At 35.8% G+C, this 24,171-nt stretch overlaps 1 protein-coding gene across 1 annotated transcript in view; it reads right to left on the bottom strand.

The window, feature by feature from the left end:
• F9 (coagulation factor IX) overlaps positions 1-19,419 on the bottom strand; it is a 31,491-nt gene extending 12,072 nt beyond the window's left edge. Inside the window, exons 1-5 of the mRNA XM_046435351.2 lie at positions 19,262-19,419; positions 14,094-14,257; positions 13,869-13,893; positions 9,498-9,611; positions 1,862-1,990 (exon numbers count right to left, since the gene is read on the bottom strand). Of these exons, the coding sequence (XP_046291307.1) occupies positions 1,862-1,990; positions 9,498-9,611; positions 13,869-13,893; positions 14,094-14,257; positions 19,262-19,349 (520 nt within the window). The 5' untranslated portion in view covers positions 19,350-19,419. The remainder of the gene's footprint in view (positions 1-1,861; positions 1,991-9,497; positions 9,612-13,868; positions 13,894-14,093; positions 14,258-19,261) is intronic.
• Positions 19,420-24,171: the final 4,752 nt, after the last annotated feature.

Here is a 24,171-nt window from a genome sequence, read left to right as displayed (position 1 = left end):
TTGGCTCCAGAATCCATCATCTTGATGGAAATAGGTGTTCTGGAATCAAATTTGGTAGGACTTTATAAAAAATCTAATGACTTTGTTTAGTTTCTTTACTAACGTTGTACTTCCAGGTGCTGTCCCTGAATGGAAGTTGAGTGCTTTGTGCCATTAGATTAATGGGACTAATTAGTGAATGGAACTTCTGCTGGTTATCATTAACAGGATTTCTTGACTAGAATGCCCTCTAGTATCCAAGGTGGATTTCATGTGTTTGTTGAAGTGAGATCATTTTGGTTCAATTACCTGGCTGTCAATTATTAACCAAAAAGTTTCCTAATATGATTATCACAGCTGTATTTACCTGGAACCTGAACACCTCTTTGAGTTGGTTTATTCCCTGTCCCCTGGCCCCCAATCATCTACAGCTACACTGGGGACTACCAAAATGGAAATTTGTAGTCAAACAAAGTCACCTTATACTTCATTTTCATTTCTCACTTTCCTCCTAGCCACTTTCCTTATAACAGACATTTCTATAGCAACCAGCTGTGGGAAAGTATCATGAAGGCAGCATGTGGTTGAGAAAACAGGAAATTAGTTTCAAAATACTTATGTATAAATATACATGATCAACAATGGTGAGAGAAAAGGGACCATTATCTTTGAAAAGGCAGAAAAGCTTATTTTAGGTTTGGCCTACTTATTCTGCTAAAGCAAAGGCTACATTCAAATATAACTCATAATAGTTGGAGGTGGCTCTCAATTCTTTTTCTCTCTTATAGAAGGGCTTATAAGGGCTTAGCTACTATGCCATTTGTCTACACTGGAAAGTAGCTTTTTAAAGTTAAATACACAAGTGTGTGTGTACACTCATATATATACACACACTCCTCCCAGGAAGGAAAGCTTTAAGGCAGTATATGTGAAGAACCAGGCAGAAGATTAGGTGGACAGGCCCTAAAGCATTAGAGATTCTTTATTTTAGTTGCAGTATGTATATTCCTGGATTCTGGTCCTTACTTTAATTTCCTCTGCCTGATGCATTGCTGAATTAGGTATTGAACCCAATTACATAGGAATGGTGCATGATTTAATGCACCAATTTAATAAAATAGCAGGCTTTAGAAATGCAAAAGAAATTATATGTAGCTTGCTTCAAAAAAGTGTCTCATTCATCAAATATAATTAATCGTGCAGAGCCTAATGTTTTTCAGAACAAAGTTTCTACTGCCTTTGTCTTCAGAGAAGAGCAGCATGAGAGTGGAGTACAGATGTGCTGAATATACCAATCAACTGTCAACGTGGTGGCATGGTCAGCATGACTGAGAAACATTGCTTTATTCCTTCTGTAACATAGTGCTGATCAGCCTAGCAGAACTTAAACAGTTAGTTGCTGGAAACATTCTGACACTCTGTATAAACTCAGCTTAAGACTCAAAGTCAGGAAATAACTTTCTTAGAATACACTAGTCAGGCCCTGACAGTCTCATGCTTAAAATTCACCAGCCTTCTACTAGAAGTCCATCACTCAATTATTTGTGAATCTTTTCTGGTACAGTACTATATTACTACATTAATTTGACTTGATGAATTACAAATATATACAGAAATCTCACAAATCAATTGCTTTGTGATTTAAAGGTCAGAGAAAAAAAAATTGACACAAAAAAGACTGTGGATAATAACAAAATTTATATTTAAGTTGATGATATAATTTTGAAAAATAATTTGTCCATTTCACGCTACTGATCTTTTGTTTGATTTCAAAGGAAGTACGTGCAAGTAGTGATTAAAATTAGGGAGTTAAAATGCCAAAGGTTAAAGTATATATTTTCTTAAAAAAAAAAAAAAAAAAAAAACTTATTTAGATTTTGACCTGCTGGTTCACATGACTTTTGGTTTTCTGCAAGTCGGTATCCCTCAGTACAGGAACAAACCACCTTACTATCAGTGCCTGTTTTACAAAACTGCTTGCATCTGCCATTCTTGATGTTGCATGTTGCATCTGGAAGAAAGCAAAATAGCACCATTTAACACGCCTTTCTGAAAAGTACATGGAACTACTGACTCACATATGGGTCAAATATAAACTGGGAGTATTTATGGTGAGAAGCTTGGGAGTCTGGAGTAAATAACGGGAAGAAAAATAATATTTTCAGGCATAAAATAGTGGCAGTAGTATTTAGATTTGGTGTAAAGCTAAATGACTAGATATTCTATTTTCATTAAATCATGGACTGCAATTAAAATCCTACTTATTGAAATGTAACACAAATTCAGAAAAGAATATAAAACTTTTGTATGAATTTTCACACAGCAAATGAATCTGTTTAAATGCTGCACAGATCAATACATAGGACATTATCAAAACCCCCCAAATTCTCCTGACACTCCCTCCTAATCACTCCATCTTTCTTCCTTTTCAAAAGTTACCAGTTCCTGAACTCCATATAAATACTCACAATATGTACTCTTCTGTATCTTTCATTTAACATTTTAACTATAGATTCATCTATGTGATTTTGTATTGCTACAGTTTATTCACATTGTTGTGTAGTATTCCATCGTTACTATTACAACTTTATTCAGCCATTCTACTATTAATAGATATTTGTGTTGTTTTCAGTTTTTGGCTTTTATATATAATGGTTTAATAAACATTTTGTACATATATTTGGTAATATAAGAATGTGATTTTACTGGATTTATGTGTATCAGTCAAATTATTGGATCATATGTTTAGGTTTAGTAGATACTGCCAAACAATTTTCTGAAGCAATTGTATAAATTTAAATTTCTACCATCATTGTGTAAGAGTTCCAGTGTGTGTGTGGCGGGGGTGGGGGGGGCGCAAATGTCTTCTTTCACTCTGTGACTTTTGACTTTTCTCTCTAGTGTCATTTTATCATTTTTTTCCTTTGTGGTGCATACTTTTTATATGCTATTTAAGAGACTTTTTGCTTATCCCAAGTTCATGAATTTAAAAACTTAGTGTTTTATGGTTCACATATAGATCTTGAATCCACTTGTATTTGATTATGATACATGGTATGTTGTAGGGATGTATTTGCCCTTCTATGGATATATAATTGATCCCTCACTATTTGTTAAAAGAGCAATCATTCCCTACAGTGGCACCTCTGTCATAAATCAAGTTTCCATATGAGTGTATGTATGTTTCTGTACTCTCTGGTGTTCCATTGATCTATTGTCTACCCTTGTGTTAATACTACACCATCTTAATTAACATGTCTCTCTAACTCTTGTAGTAGTACTTTTACTACTACAATTTTATTCTTTCTCAAAATTGTCTTGGCCCTTTGTATTTCCATATATTTACATTTTAGAACTAGCTTGGTAGTGCTACTCCATGTATACAAAAAATATGCCTGCTGGAATTTTGATTGGTGTTGCACTGAATCCATTAGGAGATAATTGTTATATTTACTGTATTGTATCCACTAATCCATGAAGATAGCCTATCCATTCATTTATTTAGATCTTCCTTAATTTTCTCAAAATGTTCCATATTTTTGTGTAGAATTTTTTCACATATGTATTACTTTCATTCCTAAGCATTAATTTTTTATTCTATTATAAAACTTCTTTTTAGTCTTGGTTTGACCATGTAACCAAGCTTGGACAACTGGATGCTCCCATCTGAGCCTCTGAATTTGGAGTGTATGATCAAAGAAGCTGACACATCATAGAGCTCAAACCCAGGGCAGAAGGGACACCCCTAATCCAACTGTCCTGTGTATGACTTCATTGTATTTCTTTCCTTCATTTTAACATTGTTCTATACTATTTTCTGAGCACAGTTCTCCAGACTTCTCATAAATTCTGTAAATTCTCCTTCCAATATATTTCTTTTTTGCCTAAGTTTCAAAAAAAATCTAGTCAGAACATATCCATATTTCACAAATAAGGAAAATTAAAAGTTCAGAGAGTTAAATTGATATGCAGTTCCATCCAGATTTAAAAGCTAGTGACCTCAACCAATACTCTGTGATATCGCCTTTATTTTATTATTTATTGTTTGTTTGATCCATTTTGTCAACAGAATCAGTTTTACTAGCTCCACATTGAAACGCAAAATATCAGTATAAGAAAGCTACATGTGCATACATTAACATTCAATCTTCTCCCATAAATACCTGGAAACTGATATTTACTAACATGTAATCATGTACTCAGTGCTTTTAAAAATATTATTTAAATTTGTTGGTGACAATTATATTGCATACACATGTAAATTTGTATTGCATACTACAGAAAATAAAATATATCAGGCAAATAAAAAAACAAACTTCTTTTTAAATTCTTGCTGTATATAGGCACATAATCAATATTTGTATGTTGACTATATGTCCAGCAGCCTTTCTATATATATTATTTCTTCGAATTATTTAGGTGCTTTGGGTTTTCTATATGTGCGATCATTTTTCTGAAAATTACACTTTTATTACTTTTAGCAAACAAGAAAAGCAGCAACAATCTCTTAATTTTCTGTAGATACTGCCGTCTACACTGAGGTGTAGTATTTGTTGCTTAGTTATTCTAGAAGTTGCTTGGCTTCCAGAGCTAGCCAGTTTGACAAGTTACCTCCAGAAGTAGAAGCTGGAGATCTCTAGAAATAGCAGTGTTGGGGAGTCCATAAGGGCCTATAAGCAACGTGAAGATAAGTATAAAACACAAGAGGACAAAATAGGATCTTTTTAAATGCTAAAGATATTATGTGTTGACAGTGCTAAGCATTCCATTCTTACTCTCCTGTGAAATCTCCCATATTAATATGAAATATCTTTCTTTGTCTCCTGTAAAGCTTTTCATCTTGGATTCTATTTTGTCTGATGTTAGAATTGCTTTGCTGGTTTTCTTTCTGTTAACATTTACCTGATAATTCTTTTTATATCCATTTCTTTTAGTCTCCTGGTGTAATTTTATTTTAGGGATCTCTTTTGTCAACAATATGCAATTAAATTTTAACTCCATACTGAACATTGTCATTAATAGTTTAGTTGAACCCCAATTCACATTAATTGTGATTCTTAGTATAGTCAGTTTATTCCTGCCATCTTATTTTGTATTTTCAGATTATTGTGCTTTCTTTTGTTTCTCCTATGCCATCTCAATAACAGAAAGTAGCATGGTTCAGGGCTTACTAGTGAGACCTGCTGAGTTAAGAAAAGTAGGCTCTGCCCTTGGGCCTCTATCTCTAGCACAGTATCAGAATCCAGTGAATATAAGACACCTTCTACTTATATACTCAACTACTGTACACCTTTCAATAGAAATGCTTAGAAATGCTTGGTGCAGTTATCATGGACAGTTTGACAATGAGTGACTATATTAGATGCCTCCGTGTACCACCTTTATTACCACCTCTCAACCTTATCTGTCTTTTACTAGTACTGTAGTGATGAGCTCTACATGTACTTCTACTGACTTCACATGAGAGCAGCTTTGAATCATCTTGGCTTATATCTGGTCTAGGTGCCTTTCACATCTTGCCTTGGGGCTTCCCTGATGAGGTGTGGGATGCTATATGACTCTCTGGGTGCCCAAGCATACCCAGTTGGGAAATGGTAATGTCCTATAGGCTGAACTTTTGACCAATGGGAGAGATGCTGATGGATAAATTATTTCACCTCTTCCTGTCTTTCAGGTGGACTATCCTGAGATCAGTGCACCTGGCTTTTGAAGATAATCCCAGGAGATCCAGCAGACAGCTACAGTTATAGGCAAGTAATCGGATTACTGATTCTCTTATTGGTTCTCCTTTCCTCACAGACTCACTCTCCTGTCCCTAACACTTTCCCCCTAGGACTTCACATTCTAGTAAATAAACTTATGTTAAGAGGTTCTTTATTATGGGGGAACTCAAGCTAGCAGAGTGACTATATGGTATTGGAAAATATCATGAATTTTTAAGTGGTAAATCTAAATTTTAAAACTCTCATTTATATATGCTAGCACACAGCTAAATTAATAATTAATTCATAGTCCTTACTGATACTTTAGGAAATAAAGGGAGGCAAATCAGCTCTCATCAGGTGAACAAAGGGACCAGTCTGAGCTTTAATCTTTGCTACCAATAATCCACCAAGTGCGTGATCCAAAAAGATGACATTTTGTCTTTTTTATTTACTTATTTTTAGGACTATTTTTCTTAACAAATGCTGATAATATCCCTAGCTCTTTGCTTGTTTCTGGCTATCATATTGCTGCTACAAGAAATGCTAAGGTGTTCAGCCAAATCAAATACCACCTGTGGAAAGTGTTCAGTCAATATGAGATTGTGATAAGTTAACAGAGGTGGGTGGTAGGAGTAGCCTTGTTTTGTCCCAGGGAATGCACAATGGGAATGAATAAATGTGGTGTGTGTGTGTGTGTGTGTTTTTCCCAATTCCCATTCTGTGTCCTTGACTAAGTAACCAGACCTCTTGATCATTGGAAAAATGAGGAACATTTGTCATTGCCCTTTGTGAACCAGAATGTTACTGCCTCTCTTGATCTCTGACTTGGTTTGTGCATGTGATGGGAAATATTGCTGCCTATTCAGCATTTTTTTAACCTTCAGGTAAAAGGCTCAGGATTCTAGAAACAGAACAATAGCATAAGGAATTCTGGATCAATAAAGGGTCAATAAGGCAGGACCTAAGAAACAATCAGAATGGCACTCATTCATCAGTTATTGAGCACTTAGATGTCACATACTATGTTGAGCATGGGTTCTCTCTGATCTTGAAGTTGGTCTCTGTGCCTAGACATTCTGTTGAAGAGCATCAAGCTCATCACTACAGTACAAGCATATTACCATGAACACTTTCTAATTCCTTTTGTGCCTACTGATAAAAGTTATCACATTCTGTTTTATTTTACCCTGCTTTCACCTTCCCTGGTATATCTACTGATGTGCCAAGAAAAACTTGAACAAAAGATTTTCTATTTAACACGTTTACCACAAAATGGTTAAATTCAACATTCTTCAGTTAAATTCAACATCCCTACCACCGCACAGAAATACACAGTAAATAAGAAGTGTCTGTGATGTGCTGCAAAAGTGAAAAAAAAAAACCCAAATATTTATTGCTTGTGAGTTTTTTCTTTTAATCCCTATCTTACTGTGGGAAAATGCTTCTTGTATTCTTTAGAAGTGGCAGAGATGACTGAATTCTTATGGACCTTGATCTCTTTGAAAGAGATTTGGATTTGATGTGCAGCTGGGAACATATGGAGGTCTTTATTCTAGTCAAAAGGACCCAGTAACCAATTAATTGCTATTCTTCTAACTAGAAATCATGCCCTCAATGTTTGTACTTTTCTCCCCTGACGAAGAACTTGATTGCAAGGGAAAAAGAAAACAAAAAGGTCTTGACAATGGAAATCTCCTTTTCTTTTCCAAGACAGGGTAAAGCAAGACACTTGGGGCACAGTTACTCTATAAACTGTGCTATCTAGTGGCTTTTGAGATTAGTCTTTAGTTCATCTGGAGGCAACAAGCTAAAATGGGAGTTTGTATATACTTTTGTTGTTGCTTTCTTAGAGTGTCTGAGATAAAGAACATTTTGAAAGAATTCCCAATTTGTTTGTGAACTAAAAGAGCTGAAAAGATTTTTCTAAACCTTGATCAGATTGATTGGGTGAAATCAATATACCATAGAGGCCAAGTGTTGTGTTGGCTGCGGAAATGTGGGAACTTGAAAGTATTGAGACAGTGCCAGTTGTAGACTTAGCATTTTTTCTCTGTGGGCCATGACCTCACACATATAGTAAATACGTTTACAGAAATTTTGTGCCTAGATTTACTTACATTGCTTGAAGTGATTCTCTTTCTTTTTTAAAAACATCTGTATATTTAAGCTAGATATAGACATTTATGTTTTCAAGATAGTCTACTACCACATAGTACCTGAGACTAATTGAGTTATTCATTCCCTCAGCTCTAATAGTTTTTTTATTTAAGCTGATAATGAATGACTACTCTAAAGATTTCTGTAGGTTTCCATAATAGCAGGATCAAATTTATCTAGATAAATCTGAATTTGAAATTATAATCTTTCAGATGAAAATAGCACTTTAGATATGTTAAACCCATGAACACACCACAGGAAAGTTAACCCAGAAATTGGCTTGTCTCCACACTGGGAAACCTAAGGGAATGGGAGTCCACCACAGTTTATACTAATTCATCCACCTGCATTTGCTATTTTCTTTCATTTTACCTGCTTTTTCCCTGTTACATTTTTCTTTTCTTCTAAGATCTTTTAGATCTTAAAGGAAGATGATCAATCAATTTCTCCTTAGTACTGAAAGGATTTCCGAACAACATTTCAGGTGACTTTTTCCACCTTTCTCAATAGGACAAGTGCATTTCATTTCATTTTATTCCTTTTTCATCTGTCAGGTGGCTGGCTATGATGCCTTAACAGTGTCCTGCTAATTTTCTACTCTTTGACAGTAGTCATGTAGCTTGTGGTATCAGATTCTTTCCCTGGGATTGCATCTCTATTCTTCTAGAGTTTTAGAGTAGAAAGAGTATTCTTTTGCAGAATTGTGTGCCAATCATGGTCACAATACCAGTATTATTGCATCCAGAGCTAATAATCAATTAGGTAAAGGGCTTTGTTCCAGTTACCAAAACCTGAAAAATATTCTAGGGTATAAGTATATAATAATCCTAGATTTTTTTATGTGACTAGTATGGTCAAACTTGTGAATGACCTGTAATTTTCGTCAAAAAGTTTAATATGTGAAGTGGTCTGTATGTGTAGAGCAGTTCCTATTGTATGGAATACTTGGCCTATCATACCACTAGTTTTGTATGTAATTGACTTCTACTGCCTAGGCTGATAGCAATTTAGTCATGAGTTCAAACAATTTTATGGGTTCAATTTTCTTTGAGTTTCGAGCATAGTTGTCAGAAGCACAGATTTTAATCAAACTGAAATTCAAGTCAAGCTCAACCACTTATGCTGAACCACTTGAGCTCTTGGAGCTGTAGTTTTCTCATGTGCAACAGTGAGGATAATAATGGTACTAACCACGTATGGTTGTATTGAGGATTAATAAATAAAGTGAGTGAAACAATATTATCATCTAATGTTAGTGACCAGATAGTGTTACTGCTCTGAATATAATTGCTTGAGCTTATATCCTGAAAACTGTGACTACAGATGAAGTAAATATTTATAATCTTTGAAAGTTTTTTTTTTTGTACTGGGGGTTGAACTTAGTAGCACTTTGACACTGAGCTGCATCCTCAGCCCTTTTTATTTTTTATTTTTTTTTAATTTTGAGACAGGGTCCTGTTAAATTGCCAAGGCTGGCCTTGTGATCCTCCTGCCTCAGTCTCCTGAGTTGCTGGTATTATAGGTATATGCCACTGTACTGAGCCTGAAAGTATGTTTTTAAGAGAAGCTTATGATACATAACCATTGCATTTTCCAGTTTTATCTGGTTTCAAAAGGAAACTTTGAACCACGAATAATCAAAAAATAATTACTCACCTAATTCACAGTTCTTCCCTTCAAATCCAAGTTGACACCAACATTCATAGGAATTAATGTCATCCTTGCAACTGCCACCATTTAAACATGGATTGGACTCACACTGATCTCCATCTTTGAGACAGGTTAAGAAATGGAAAATTATCAGATAAATTGCTTAGAGTGTCCAGTCCTCCCCTATGGAGATAAGAGTCTGATTTTTGGACCAGAGCAGGATTACTGACTTGGAAGCCAGTTGATGCTTCTGTCTTACTTGGTTTCTAAAGCACACTCCAGCAAAGGTTTTCAGGTTAATACTGTCCCAGGAAAATGCCCCAATGAAGGCATGTACATAGTTTATGCAATCCAAGGAAAGAGGTAGAAGAATATCTTTGTATAAGAAATGTACCATATCAGCATAGGATGAGAAGAATTTTCAGTCCTTTCTTATAGAATTACAGCAGTTAATTCTACATCAAAGCAAATCATTTCAATGAATATTAGCTACATATCATACAAAGTCTGATTTATTGCAGGTCTTGCTGAGCAAGCTGAGCTAGATAATAAACGGTGCTTGCACTCAAGGAACTGGTGACCTAGGCATGGAACAAATGTATTATCATTTAACCTTTAAGTATCATATATAGTAAGGGTTCAAGACAATAGAAAAGATGCGGGAAGCATCTCTTACTCCTTAAAGATAGTTTACCGTCTTACAAGTTAGGTTCCAAATGATTTAGGTAAAGTGAAAAACAATTTTCAGTATATCATATGGAATTTTAAAAAGATTCTGCAAGGTACTTTATTTATGCATAGATTAGTTACTTCCATTATACCTTTTCTGAAGTTTCTTGAAAGTCTTTGAAGACACTGGTACTAAGAAAGTAGGAGGAAGGCATAAGCAAGAGGGGAAGGATCAGGATGAGAAGGGACTCTGTGAGTCTGATTTCTTCATTCTCTGTCTCAGTGCATACTTCCAAGGAAGCTTCAGGAGAAAAGAATGAATACAAACAGAAGGGAGAGTGGGTGCACACTTTGAGCTCAGGAAAAATAGCCCTGAGGAAAAAATAGGAGCTAGATCAGTAAGACTCGATATATGAGTAAGAAAAGAGTAAGAGACAATGATGACAATAAGAGCCAAAGAAAGAGAAAAAGGGAAAATCAAAGAGAAACTTCTAATTATTAATTATACTTCAAAGCAAAACTCTCTGACATCCAATGTGTGGATGCCTGCCCATTCTCCCTCCTCTCTGATGAAGCATGTATTCAGGTTCCATTAATTAAGGGACTAATATCCCTTTCTCAGAAGTAGTCACTCTGGAAAATCTGCTTGCTGTAAAAATGAGACCTTGTCCCCTCTGCCCCTTGATCCAATGTGCTCTTGCGTGGATACTTCAACTTGTTCCAATTCTATGAAAACAAAATATGTTATCTCTGGTTTATTATTATTAATGTTCAGAACTGGTCTAAAAAACGAGCTACATTTGCACTTTATATTATAGACCAACAAATCTGAATTATTTAGGATGTTTCACTGAAAGGGTCTGGGCTTGCAGCCAGCTACACAGGAACTCGTTTGCTGAGACATATCTTTAAAATGAGTGTCATTTTATCCTGCATTTGGTACTCCTTTAGGTCCTTGTCTGTGTGTACTTTGGGCCTAGACAAAGCCACGGTCAGTAGGGGTCAAAGACAACAAGAGACAAGGCCTTGCCAAGTGACAGATTCCCATTTAAGACTACTAGGTTCTTGTTTAATGAATAACTGTGTTTAGATTTGAAGGCCATGAAGTATAATAGAAAGCAAGGGATTGGGTTCTTTTCTGTGCTTCATGACTTCTAGCTGGGTGACCTTTGGCAAGTCCCTTTACCTCCTTAAGCCTCACTATCCTTCTATGCAGAATGGAATTCATAATGCTTTGCTCACAGGGATGGTGTGAGGGTTAAATGTTATAGGAATGCTATAAATTGCTTCTGAAAATAGCATTCTGTAAAGTTTATGACAGATGCCAATTAATGTGATTGGGTGGTGATTCTTCTTCAACCAAGTCTGTGCATGATGAGTTAAAGGCAGAGAACAGGACATCAGTGAGTAGCCTGGATTCTTGCTATATATGAGAAACAGCATAGGCTACTTTAGTGGTGGTTTGGAATCCCAGCTGCATGTGAAAAGAGACATGGAGTTTGTTTCCTTTTAGTTCTTGTTTTTGTTCTGTTTTTTGGTAGACAAAGTATTAGTGACAGAAGCATATCCTTGATGTTTCCCAGGTATCTAAGCCTGAGGTATAGCAAACAATGTACCTGTGTGACCTAGAAGGCAGGCACCCAACTTCAAAATATGCTACTGAAACTGTGGTATATGTGGGGTGGGCAATGAAGGAATCACGGGGATTTAAATACAACTAAGAATATTGTTTTTTGGAAAAACAGATGTTGATTTGCTTTTAAAAATATGTCCCAAGAGTCAAAGTTTTAAATTCATTAGGAGTAAAGCATTAAAAAGACTTATTTGGATGAATGTTATGGGGAATATTTCATAGAAACAGTCATGGTAGCATTCATCCCTAAGAATAAGGCAAGATAGATAAAGCAATGTAACAGAGTAAATGTTGTCTTTGCTCATGACTTGAAAACAAAAACAGGAAAATTATGAGTTAGGAAGGTATAAAAATATCTAATAATGTCTTCAGAATGGGAACTGTAGCAAATAGAAAGGGACTTGAATTAATGGACCTCAGTGAATTTGTGATTCAGGCTAATTTGTTCCTGACCATGAAGATGGTTTTAGGTAAGTCAATCTGTGAGGCTTCCCTTGCCTCAAAATCCTGCTGGCTTTTAAGTTAGTTTTAAAATGAGTTGTTATTAAGGTATATCTTTTACTCCTTTTCTTCAATTTTGTAGACAAATATTTACTGAGTGCCTCTGTTCAAGATATTGTTCTAGGTGCTAGGAATATATAAATAAATGAAACAATTGAATCCCTGCCAAAATGAAGCTTGCATTTTTGGATGGGGTGGGAGGGGATTGGAGGAAATCAAGGATAAATAGTATAAGTAAGAAAATGATACATCACATGGCAAAAAGTGTTCCAGGATGAGTATCCCTAATCTGAAAATCTAAAATCGAAATTGCTTCAAAATCCAAAATTTCATGAGTACCAACATAACACCACAAGTGGAAAATTCTACCCCATAAAACTTTATTTCATGCACAAAATGGTTAAAAATGTTGTATGAGATTACCTTCAGGCTATGTGTATAATGGTATATGAAACATAAATGAGTCCTGTGTTTAGAGTTGGGTTCTACCCCTGAGATATCTCATTACATATAAGCAAATATTCTACAATCTGAAAAAAAATCCTGAATCTGAAACAAACATTTTGGATAAGGATCATTCAACCTTTAGTACTAAAAATATAACAGGATATTATTGTCTGGAGTGGTGGGATTCTTGGGGGTAGGTTGAAGTATTAATAGATGATTAAAGTAGGCCTCATTGAGATGGTGACATTGGGGCAAAGACCTGAAGGAGACTAGGGAGTGAGCCAAGGGCAAGCTAGGACAAGCCAGCTAAAATAGCCAGGTAAAGTCTCTAGTGTGGGAGCATCATAGAGTGAAAAAGGAGCCCAGTGTGCAAGGTGGAGAGGATGTTAGAGGGGCATGCACACAAGGGTGATGGTAGGGGGCTGAGGTTGTAACTCAGTGGTAGAGTGTTTACCTAGAATATGTGAGGCACTGGATTCTATTCTCAGCATTGCATATAAATGAATAAAATAAAGGTCCATCAACAACTAAAAAATATTTTTTAAAAAAGGGTGATGGTGGAGGAACTTTGTAGGCCATCATAACGAGGAAGACTTTTTTTTTTGTACTGGGGATTGAACTCCAGGGCACTCAACCACTGAGCCACATCCCCAGCCCTATTTTGTATTTTATTTAGAGACAGAGTCTCACTGAGTTGCTTAACACCTTGCTTTTGCTGAGGCTGGCTTTGAATTTTCAGTCCTCCTGCCTCAGCCTCCTGAGCTTCTGGGATTACAGGCATGCACTATGGTACCCTGCTACAAGGAAGACTTTTAAGACTTTTCAATTAGCATTCTCTGAATCTCTACTGAGGATTATAAAATATTATTCAGTCCCAAGATCCAATCACTTGAGTTTCTTCCTTCCAGCTTCCTGGGGTGGAATGCTGATCTTTGTGAAGCCCTGCACAGAGTTTACTTATCTTCCAGCTGATCCCTCCCACACTGGCATAACCCTGTAGGATATCACTATTCAATCTTGGGTTAAAGAGTTGGATTTATTTTTCTGAGTTGTTTTGACAGAGTTTACTATATGATCTCTTTATTTAGAGAAAAAATGCATAATCGAGAATAAAATGAATTACTTACCAACATATTGCTTCCAAAATTCAGTCTATAAAGAATAAAAAGAGGACAAGTTAATAGTAGTATTTAAAGTGCTTTGATGTTGATTCCTTCTCTTATATAACATTTATAATGTAAATATATGCATGAATGTCATAAAATTCCAAAGGAAAGTTTTTGCCTTTTTTCTTTTTAAAAGGTATTCTGTCTTTGGTCTGCAACTGAAGGATATTATATGGAAATACTCACAGTTTTTTCAGTATTTTCAAAAACTTCTCGGGCTTCTTCAAAACTACACTTTTCTTCTATGCATTCTCTCTCAAGATTCCCTCGAACAAACTCTTCCAATTTTCCTGAATTATACCTCTTTGGCCGGCTCAGAATTTTGGTGGCATTTTCACGATCAAGAAACACTGAAATTTAAAAGAACTATTGTTTAGCTTTTAAAAAAAGAAAACATCATGAAAATTAAATACATCTCTTAAGAAAGGCTTTGTTTTTAATCCAAGTAATCCCAAAGCCAATTTCTCTTTGGGGCATGGAGCCAAAATCTGTGATGCTCCCACAGTACTATATAAACATGGAGATTTAGGAATTAAAATTCAATTTTACTTTTAGTTAAGAGAGCTCCAATAATAAAAGGTCAGATTTCCAACCATATTTGAATTTACTTTGGATGAAAAAGAAAGTTCTCAAATAAGCAGTTAACTTCACACTTTGTCATCACTTGAAAATAGCTCATTGCAGATCCTTGCAAGGTGATCCATCACCCTGGCTGGGCTGTGTTTTCAGGATGCAGTTGCCCAGTGACTTTGCAACAAATATCTCTTGAAGAGCAGGAGCCTAATTGTGGGTTCAGCTGCAAATATGACCCCAATGCCTCTCATTTGATGTTAAAATAAAACCAGTGAATCATTATTATTTTTTAATCTTCAGATACATTACACCTTCAGTTGGCATATGTTATAGAAAGTCCAGTGCTGTAAGCATTTGGATTTCAGGATGTGGTTTATTTTAACTGTGATTGCCTAGTCTATAGGGACACTCATAAACTCTGAAGGATTGAGGCCTCCAAATCCTTTCCCTCCTTCTCTCCTTTCCCTGCCTTTGTCTCTGTCTCTGTGTCTGTCTTTTTCTCTCTCTTTCTCACCCCCACACGTATATATACACACACATATATATATATACACATACACTCTCGTATGTGTATGTGTGCATGTATGTAATTAATTCTAGTAACTCAAGAATCTGCCTGTAGTTGTTTCTTTCTTTAGGAGATCATGAAGGAAGGAAGGAAAAGGAAAAGAAAGAATGAAGGGAAGAAGGAAGGAAAGGGGAAGATCAAAGGGAAGAAAAAGAAATGAACTAAAGTACCTTATTTTCATAACATAATGTCTTGATACCCTTGTGCCTTTTAGGCTCACTTTTTTTTTTTCTGAATTTAGCCTAGGTTTTTCTCCTCCCCATTACATTTGCCAACTTTCTCAAATTCCCTTCACTCCTTGTAACTGCTGCACCATCCTTGCAATCCCATATCCTAGAACAGTGTAGCCATTTGCCTTTTTCTTTTTCTGAGGCAGCTGAGTACTTAGGGCTATGGATCACCAAATTGCACATGGGTACCATCACATACTGCTGCCTCACAACGCCTCCAGGTCCATCTCTTTGCTCAGTAATTCATTTACTTGGCCCTAGGTACTGGTAAATAGAATCCATTTCTGCATTCATTTATAGTGTGGTTGAGTGAAAAAACAGTTTGGAATCAGATCAGACGGACCTGGTTTTGAATCACATATCTGACTCCTATAGACAAGTCACATGATCTCTGTACCTTAACTTTCAGAAATGTAAAATGGGATTAATAGCTATGTAATAAGAGTATTTACCAGGCTGGGGTTGTAGCTCAGTGGTAGAGTGCTTGCCTAACATGTATGAGGCACCTGGTTTGATCCTCAGCAACATATAAAAAATAAATAAATTAAGTAAAGTTATTAAAAAAAGAGTATCTGCCTTACTATATTGTTGACAGGATCAGTTAGATAGCATGTAGACCAGTGTATGTTGGTTGTCTCTCTTTCTCCTATTTCTCTCATCTGGCCCTCCTTTCCTTCTTAATTTTCTCAGTTCTCTTTAGCTCTAATGCACTTTGGCAGCTCTTTTCCTTCCATGTTCCCATCCATATAATGAAAAGACTGTCACAATCAGTAATGACCTTATAAAGGATAATTTTTAACTTATGTATTTCCTGACTACTCTAAAACGTTTCTAACTGTTGATCTCTCCCTTTTCAGGAAACTCTTTCCATGAAAGCCCTCTATTCTGGTTCCTGTCTTTACTCTAATTCTTGTTATCCATCTACCTCTTGAAGCAATTGACTTTCCTTCCTCTGACTGGTCCTTAAATGTTCAGGGCTGCTCCAGGCTTCAGCTGCAGGATTTTAGCTTTTTAACTTAACTTCATACATTGTTGCCAGGGCTGGGGCTAGAGTAAGGTTTACAAGATGTGTAGTGTACAACATTGAAGGAATCCACTCCCACACCTCTAGATATACAAGTGCATTTGTGGCCTATAGGCTTCATTTGCTGTGCCTTAGTTTGGCTCTAACCTTTTCAACAAAATTTATTGAGTACCCAATCAGTACTTCTAGACACTGGATAGGTGCCACAATGTCCACACTCACTCTCTGACTCCCTAGCTTCTTACATACATGTAGCTATAACTGCTGCTTACACCACACTGATTCCTGAATATCCATCTCTAGGCAGATATATCTTCTGAATCCCAGATCATCTTTCAAGCTTCCTAACTGTACACTATAATGTGGCTGGTGATAGCTGATGTTTATGCAGTGCTTCTGTTGTGCTGGATACTTCTCAGTACTTTGCATTCATTATCTCACTTCATCCTCACAACAGTCCCATGAGATAGGTACTGTCATCTCATTTTTGTAAGTGAGGAAAACCAAGGTTCTAAGAGATTAAGTAATTTGCTCAAGGTACCACACTAAAGCATCAGAGCTAGGATTTAGACTCTGGCAGTCAGACTACAGAATCTGTGCTCTTAGGCACTGTGTTCTTTCTGTGATCACATCAAACTCAAAATGCCCAAGATATGCTCTATACACTTCCCCAGAACTTTCCATAACCCTGTAGTTATTAAATCATATCAGTTCTACTTCCTTAAAATCTGCAAATTCTCTCTTCTCTATACAGCTATTATCCAGATTCCAGCCCTTGTGTCTCAATTAATGAATAATTACAGTAATCTTAGGACTGGTCTTACAGTCTTACCCTCACACTAGTTCATTAGAGTGTTATCAGATGAAGCATCTGAACTCAGCCATTAGTGTTACTCTTTATGTTTACACTTATGATACCTTCATATTATGTTCTATTTGTCCAGTCTTCTTAGTTTAGGGTCTTTATTATCTGATGACCTGGTCCTGCCTAGTTCCTGTCTCACTTGTCATAGTCAAGATGGAGCTCTTGAAATACCTCACATTGTTGTGAATCTGGATTTTTGCATGTGAGGGATCCCCTCTGCATAGAACACCCCAGATCAGACATTTAAGGACAGTGAACTCCTATTCATCTCTTAAGACCTAGCTCCAAATATTGTCTGTTTCTCAGGTATTTCCCCATTTATTGTGTCCCTTACTCTGTACTCCCTTAGCATGTGTTACACATTTTATAATATTATATCAAAATATCTCACCCAATCTCATGGTGCTTTAGGTCAAAGAGAGAGTCTGATTTATGCCCATGCCCCTGGTACCATGCCATAGTACCTAGAACCATAACAGTAACTCAGTAATGTCTGAATGAATGAAAGACAGTTTCAATCCATATACTTTTCAAAACTGAACTGATTTCATAGAATGATTTTGATTTTCAAATTCCAGATTGATGCAATAATACTTAAGAGCATCAGCTATGAAAACACAATATCTCCTCCTTTCAGAAGCCAGTAACCGTTTAACAGAAGAGAGTACTGCACCAATGCTGTCAATAGTTAGGGAAGTTATCCTAGTCCTTTCCTCAAGGGCCTTTTAATTTTTACAACAGTGACTCCAGAATCCCACTGACTTTCTCTTAGTGTTGTCTGGGGATTGCTTATTTAAACCCCCTTTCAGGATTATCTCTAGTCATTGTTTTCCCAGTTCTGAAACCCTGGTTACTCTCTTTTTTTCTATCATTTTTCCCAACTCCCTGAGGTTTTCAGGGAGTCAACAGCCCTCTTATAACCTCCATCATCTCACCATTTATTTCAAAGGAAGGGTTTGAATCCTTTGTCCTCCCATATGTCTCACTGATGAGATATGTCTAATGACTTGGCTTTATGTCCTGCTTTGTGAGTTTTCCAACATATTTTTTATTTAATTCTACCCACTTTGCTAGTTCAATTTAACCTTTGCATTCTCATATCATTATTTCTGTATTTTAGTCTGATTCCCTAGCTGACATCATGTCTAGAATAGGAACCAGAAGACCAGTCTGCTTTCTGGTGATGCTTTAGGGTTGGCACCCCTGATCCTGGCACTGTCAGCTACTAGTGTTGATTCTAGTAGGTTGACAAGTAAGTGTGATAAATGCTTCCTGTGAGAACATGCCATTTGCTTAAATGGAATAAGTTATTCCCTGTGTACCATCCCCTAGAGTGTATATAAAGAAACTGTAGTTGTGAAAAAACGAAGTGATATATATTGCATTAACTAAGTTCCTACTCTTTTCATCAATTTGTGGATTTGTTTTGTCTCCTAGGGAGCTTATCTGAGTATCAGATATCAACTCTGAGACATTATGAAATCAGAAACAAAATATGATTTATTCCTAATCCATGAAAAAAAAAATACTTTCATGGCAAATAACAACTTACTAATGAAAGGTTAATCTTTTGGTATTAACTAAAGCTTTAAATGGATGGTGTATAACTTTTACAATTCAAGATATACCTCATTATATAGTTTTAAAATTTTGAAACTCATCTTGTATCTTCAGATAAGACTTTTTTGTAAATAAAATCATTTGTAGTTTTGATGTTTTCCATTTTGGTTTAAAATGGTGAATAACAAAGTAACTTTTTTGCATATTCTGATGTTTCTTTGTTAAGATATCTTCCTACTTCCATTTTTTTTTAAACCAAGGAGACAAACATTTTCTAAGAGGAATTACATCATAAGATCATAAGCTCAAGAGTGTCCACTAAATAAAAGTGCATCAAAAGCATTGTAAGACTATTTAGTTTTAAAAATGAAGACCCAGCTAGCAGAGAGCCAGCACTTATCAATCCATATGCTGGCTGCTAGAATGTTAAATCTATCAAATCATATAATCATTATTTAACGAAGAAGACAGCACCAGACATTTTTAAATCTAAAATACAAGTGTATTCCAAGTATTTTTTAAAAGGAAACATACCTGTACATTCAGCATTGAGTAGATATCCAAAAAGGCAGATGGCGATGAGGCCCGGTGATTCTGCCATGATCGTGTTCAGGCACTGCATAACCTTTGCTAGTAGATTGTGCAAGTGGCAAGGTTGATCAATTGTTCCAAAGTACAAGCAGTGCTCTATTGACTTCTGGGAATAATGTTTATCTCCCTTGATGGGTCTTTGGGCTTTTTCCAGTGGCCTCAAGGGTCAAGTGAAGAGAATGGGCAGTGGTCACCATAAAAATTCAACTCTGGTTTCATACCTTTTGCAAGAGTGGCTGACTAGAGGCTGAAGCAGAAAGTGACGCATCTTCAGAGTAGGGATAGGTGCCGTGGTACAGCTGCTATGGGAGCAAATTCCATCAGTAGGACCCATTTTATCTTTGTCAAGTATCTGTATGGTGAAACATATGGACCTTGTCTCAGAATATATGTATGTATGTATATGTACATATGTGCATATGTCTATACATATGTGCATATGTCTATACATATGTGCATATATACACATATGTATGCCTGTCTACATACATACACATATTCATGCATAAACACATACAAACATATGTTAATATATACAAGTAAATCTGTGAATATTATATATAATAGTATATATTCATATATGGTGTTATACCACTGCACATAGTATTAAAAATATATAAAATTATGCTACCATTTACCTGCTATTCTTTGTGATATTGTTGTGATACATTTTACTTTTACATATGTTATAAATCCTATATTGTTATTCCTTTTGCTTTAAGCAATCAACAATGTTTGAGAGAAATTTAAAAAGGAGGCAATATCTATTATATTGGAATCATTTATTATCATTCTAATACCCTTCATTTCTTTGTGTAGATCCAGGTTTCTATCTATTACAATGCAAAGGATTGAACTCTGAAATGCTTAACCACTGAGCCACATCCCCAATACTTTTTATTTTGAGACAAGGTCTTGCTAAGTTGCTGAGGCTGGCTTTGAACTTGTGATCTTCCTGCCTCAGACTCCTGAGCTGCTGGGATTACAGGCATGCACCATTGCACCTGGCTTTATTAACAATTTTGACAGTGTAGATCTCATGATACATTTTCTCAATTTGGGTTTATTTGAAAATGTCTCCATTTTACTTTCATTTTAAAAAAAAGCAATCTGGTTGAATAGAGAATATTAGGTTGTGGATTTTTCTGGGGGACATATTAAAGACACCATCCCATTCTCTTCTGGCATTGATTGTTTCCAACTAGGAGTCAGTAAATATTCTTACCATTGATTTTTTTGGAGGGGTAATGGGGGTTGAACCCAGGGGCACTTAACCACTGAGCAACACCCCCAGTCCCTTTTTATATTTTATTTAGAGACAGGGTCTTGCTAAGTTGCTTATGGCCTTGCTACATTGCTGAGGCTGGCTTTGAACTATGATACTCCTGCCTCAGCCTCCTGAGCTGCTAGGCTTATACACATGTGCAACTCACCTGGCCCTTATCATTGAGTTTTAAAATAATTTTAGAGTTGCAGGAAATTGCAAAAAAAAAAACAAACAAAAAACAGCACAAAGAATCCATGTACCTTTCACCCAGTTACTCCTAATGTTCACATATTATATACATATGGCACAATATTAAAAAAAGATAATGGACATTGATATTATATATATATATATATATATATATATATATGTATTTCCAAGTCATTTTATTACATGTTTAGGTTATTATAACCACCATTACAAAGATATGGCTTGTGCTACTATACTCCCCTCTCCCCTGCAATTATCCCTAACTCCTGGCACCACTAATCTCTTATCATCTCCATGAGAATGCTATGTGAATGGAATCAGTATATGAATGCTTCTTGAGGTGGATTTTTTCATCCAGCATAGTGCCTTTCAGATCCATATAGATTATTATATGTTTCAATAGTTAATTCCTTTTTATTGCTGAGTAGTATTCCATAGTGAGATTGTGGTATAGTTTTTTTCACCTGCTAAGAGGCATTATGATTGTTTCCAGGTTTTTTTTTTTTTTTTTTTTTTTTTTTTTTGCTATTGCAATAATGTGTCAACAACATTCATGTATAGGCTTCTGTGTGAATGTGACTTTTATGTTTCCCTGGGATTAATGCCCAGGAATGCAATTTCTTGGTCATATAGCAGTTGTGTGTTTAGATTTTTAGTAAACTTCCAAACTGTTTGCAAAAATGGCTGTACAATTTACATTTCTACCAGCAATGTGTAAGTGACCCTGTTTTTTTTTTTTTTTTTTGCATCTTTGCAAGCATTTGATATTGTCACTATTTTTATTTTGGCCATTCATATATGTATGTAGTGATATCTCATTGTGTTTAAACTTGTGTCTTCCTAATGGCTAACAATTTAACACTGTGTCATTTACTTGACATTTGCACATCCTCTACTGTGAAATGTTTGTTCATGTCTTGCCCATTTCGCAATGAGATTGTTTGATTTTTTTTTTACTGTTGAATATTTAAGGTTCTTTATTTTATATATGAGTCCTTTGTTAGTTATGTGGTTGTAAACATTGTTTCCAAATCTTCAGCTTCTCTTTTCATCCTCTTAACTAGGTCTTTCACAGAGCACAACTTTTTAGTTTTGATATAGTCCAGTGTCTTAATTTTTTTCTTTTATGGATTACATTTAGAAGGGTTCCACTAACACTAGATGATTTTTTGTTTTTGTTTTTTTTTTTGTTTTTCTAAATGTTTTATAGTTTACAGTTTGAGGTTTATATCCGTGCTCCACTTCATGATTTTTTTTTGTATAGGGTATGAGGTTTAGGTCAGGCTTCCCCCCCCCATGGCTGTCTAATTCCTCTAGTGCCATTTGTTTAAAAGACTATCCTATCTCAATTATAATAGCTTGTCTACTTTATTCCCAAACCATTTGAGCACCTTATTTAGGGTCTATCTCTAGGTCCTCTGTTTTGTTCCAGTGATGTACTTATCCTTCTGTCAGTATCACATTTACATGGCTACTCTAGGTATAGAGGAAGCCTTTACATCGGGTTGGGTGATTCTGCCCACTTTCTTCTACTTTGGAAAGATAATTCTATTCTAAGAGATTGTACCTTTTCATATAAATGTTAGAATTATCTTGTTGGTATCTAAAAATACCTGGGGTTTTGATAGGAATTATTTTAAAACCTATATGTCATTTTAGGGGAATTGACATCATTAATGTGTTGAGTTTTCCCAGTTCATGAATGAGATACACACACACACACACACACACACAATCTCCTTGTATTTGTGTCTTTGGTTTCTCACATAAGCATTTTGTGATTTTCAGCTCCTAGGTCCTGTAATTCTCTAAGGGTCTAACTATGTATATAATTTCTTTGGAATAATTATGCATCCTAATATGTTTCATTTAAATACTTCATATTTTAGAGAACTTGTAGGTTCACAGACAAATTGAGAGTAAGATATAGAAATTTCCCATATATCCCCTGTGTTATTCAGTTTTTTCACTACTGCAACTAAAAGACCTGACAAGAACAATTAGAGAAGGAAAAGTTTGAGAGCTCATGATTTCAGAGGTCTCAGTTCATAATCAGCCAGCTCCATTCCTTAGGGCTCAAGGTGAAGCAGAATATCATGGCAGAAGAGTATGGTGGAGGGAAGCAGCCCACATGATGATCAGGAAGCAGAGAGAGGCTCCATTTGCCAGATACAAAATATGTACCCCAAAGGCATGTTCCCAATGCCCACCTCCTCCAGCCAAACCTCACCTACCTCCAGTTACTACTCAGTTAACCCCATCAGGGATTAATTGATAAGGTTAATGTTCTCATAACCCAATCATTTCTCCTCTGAACCTTCTTGCATTGTTTCACACATGAACTTTTGGGAAATACCTCATATCCAAACCATAACACCATCTGCCCTTACAAAGTACACAGTCTCCCCCATTATCAACATCCCCACCAGAGTGATACACTTGTTAAAATTGATGAACCCACATCACCACATCATTATGATCCGGAGTCCATAGTTTACATTAGGGTTGGTTAACCCTTGGTGTTATACATTCTATATGTTTGGGCAAATGTGTAAAATGACATGTACCCACCATTATATAATTATACATAAGAGTTTCACTGCCCTAAAAATCTTTGTGCTTTACCTTCTCTACCTCCTAACTGCTGGAAACCACTGAATTTTTTTAACTATGTCCAGTTTGCCTTTTCTAGAAGGTCATGTAGTTGGAATTATATAGCATTATAGTCTTTTCAGATTGGCTTTTTTTTCCCACTTAGTAATAAGCTTTTAAGTTTTCCCCATGTCTTCTCATGGCTTGATTGCTCATTTTCTTTTAGCACTGAGTAATATTCCATTGTTTAGATGTATTCCAGTTTATCTATTTACCTACTGAAGGACATCTTGGTGGCTGCTATGTTTTGGCAGTTGTTAGTAAAGTTCCTATAAGGAGCTGTGTGCAAGTTTTCATGTGGTTATAAATTTTCATTTTCTTTGAGTAAATAATGAGGAATCTAATTGCTGGATTATATGGAAGAAATATGTTTAGTTTCGTGAGAAACAGTCCAACTGTCCTCCACAGTGGCTGTGCCATTCTGCATTCTCACTAGCAATCAATAAAATTCCTGTTGCTCCAGCATTTTGTATTGTGGTGTTCTTGATATTGGTCCATTTAATAGGTCCATTTAATGTAGTAGCATCTCATTGTTTTTATTTGAAATTCCCTGATGGCATATAATGTCCTGTATCTTTTCATATGCTTCTTTGCCATCTGTATATCTTATCTGGTGAGGTATTTGTTAAGGTGGAGAGATTTGTTAAGGTCTGTTTTAATGAAACTATTTGTTTTCATATTGTTGAGTTTTAAGAGTTCTTTATCTTTAACAACAGTCCTTGGT

Source organism: Marmota monax, unplaced genomic scaffold (assembly GCF_021218885.2).
Source record: "Marmota monax isolate L192 unplaced genomic scaffold, Marmota_monax_Labrador192_F-V1.1 WCK01_AAM20220418_F8-fsc00261, whole genome shotgun sequence".
Taxonomy (NCBI): Eukaryota; Metazoa; Chordata; class Mammalia; order Rodentia; family Sciuridae; genus Marmota; species Marmota monax.
This window is presented reverse-complemented; position numbering and strand designations above follow the sequence as displayed.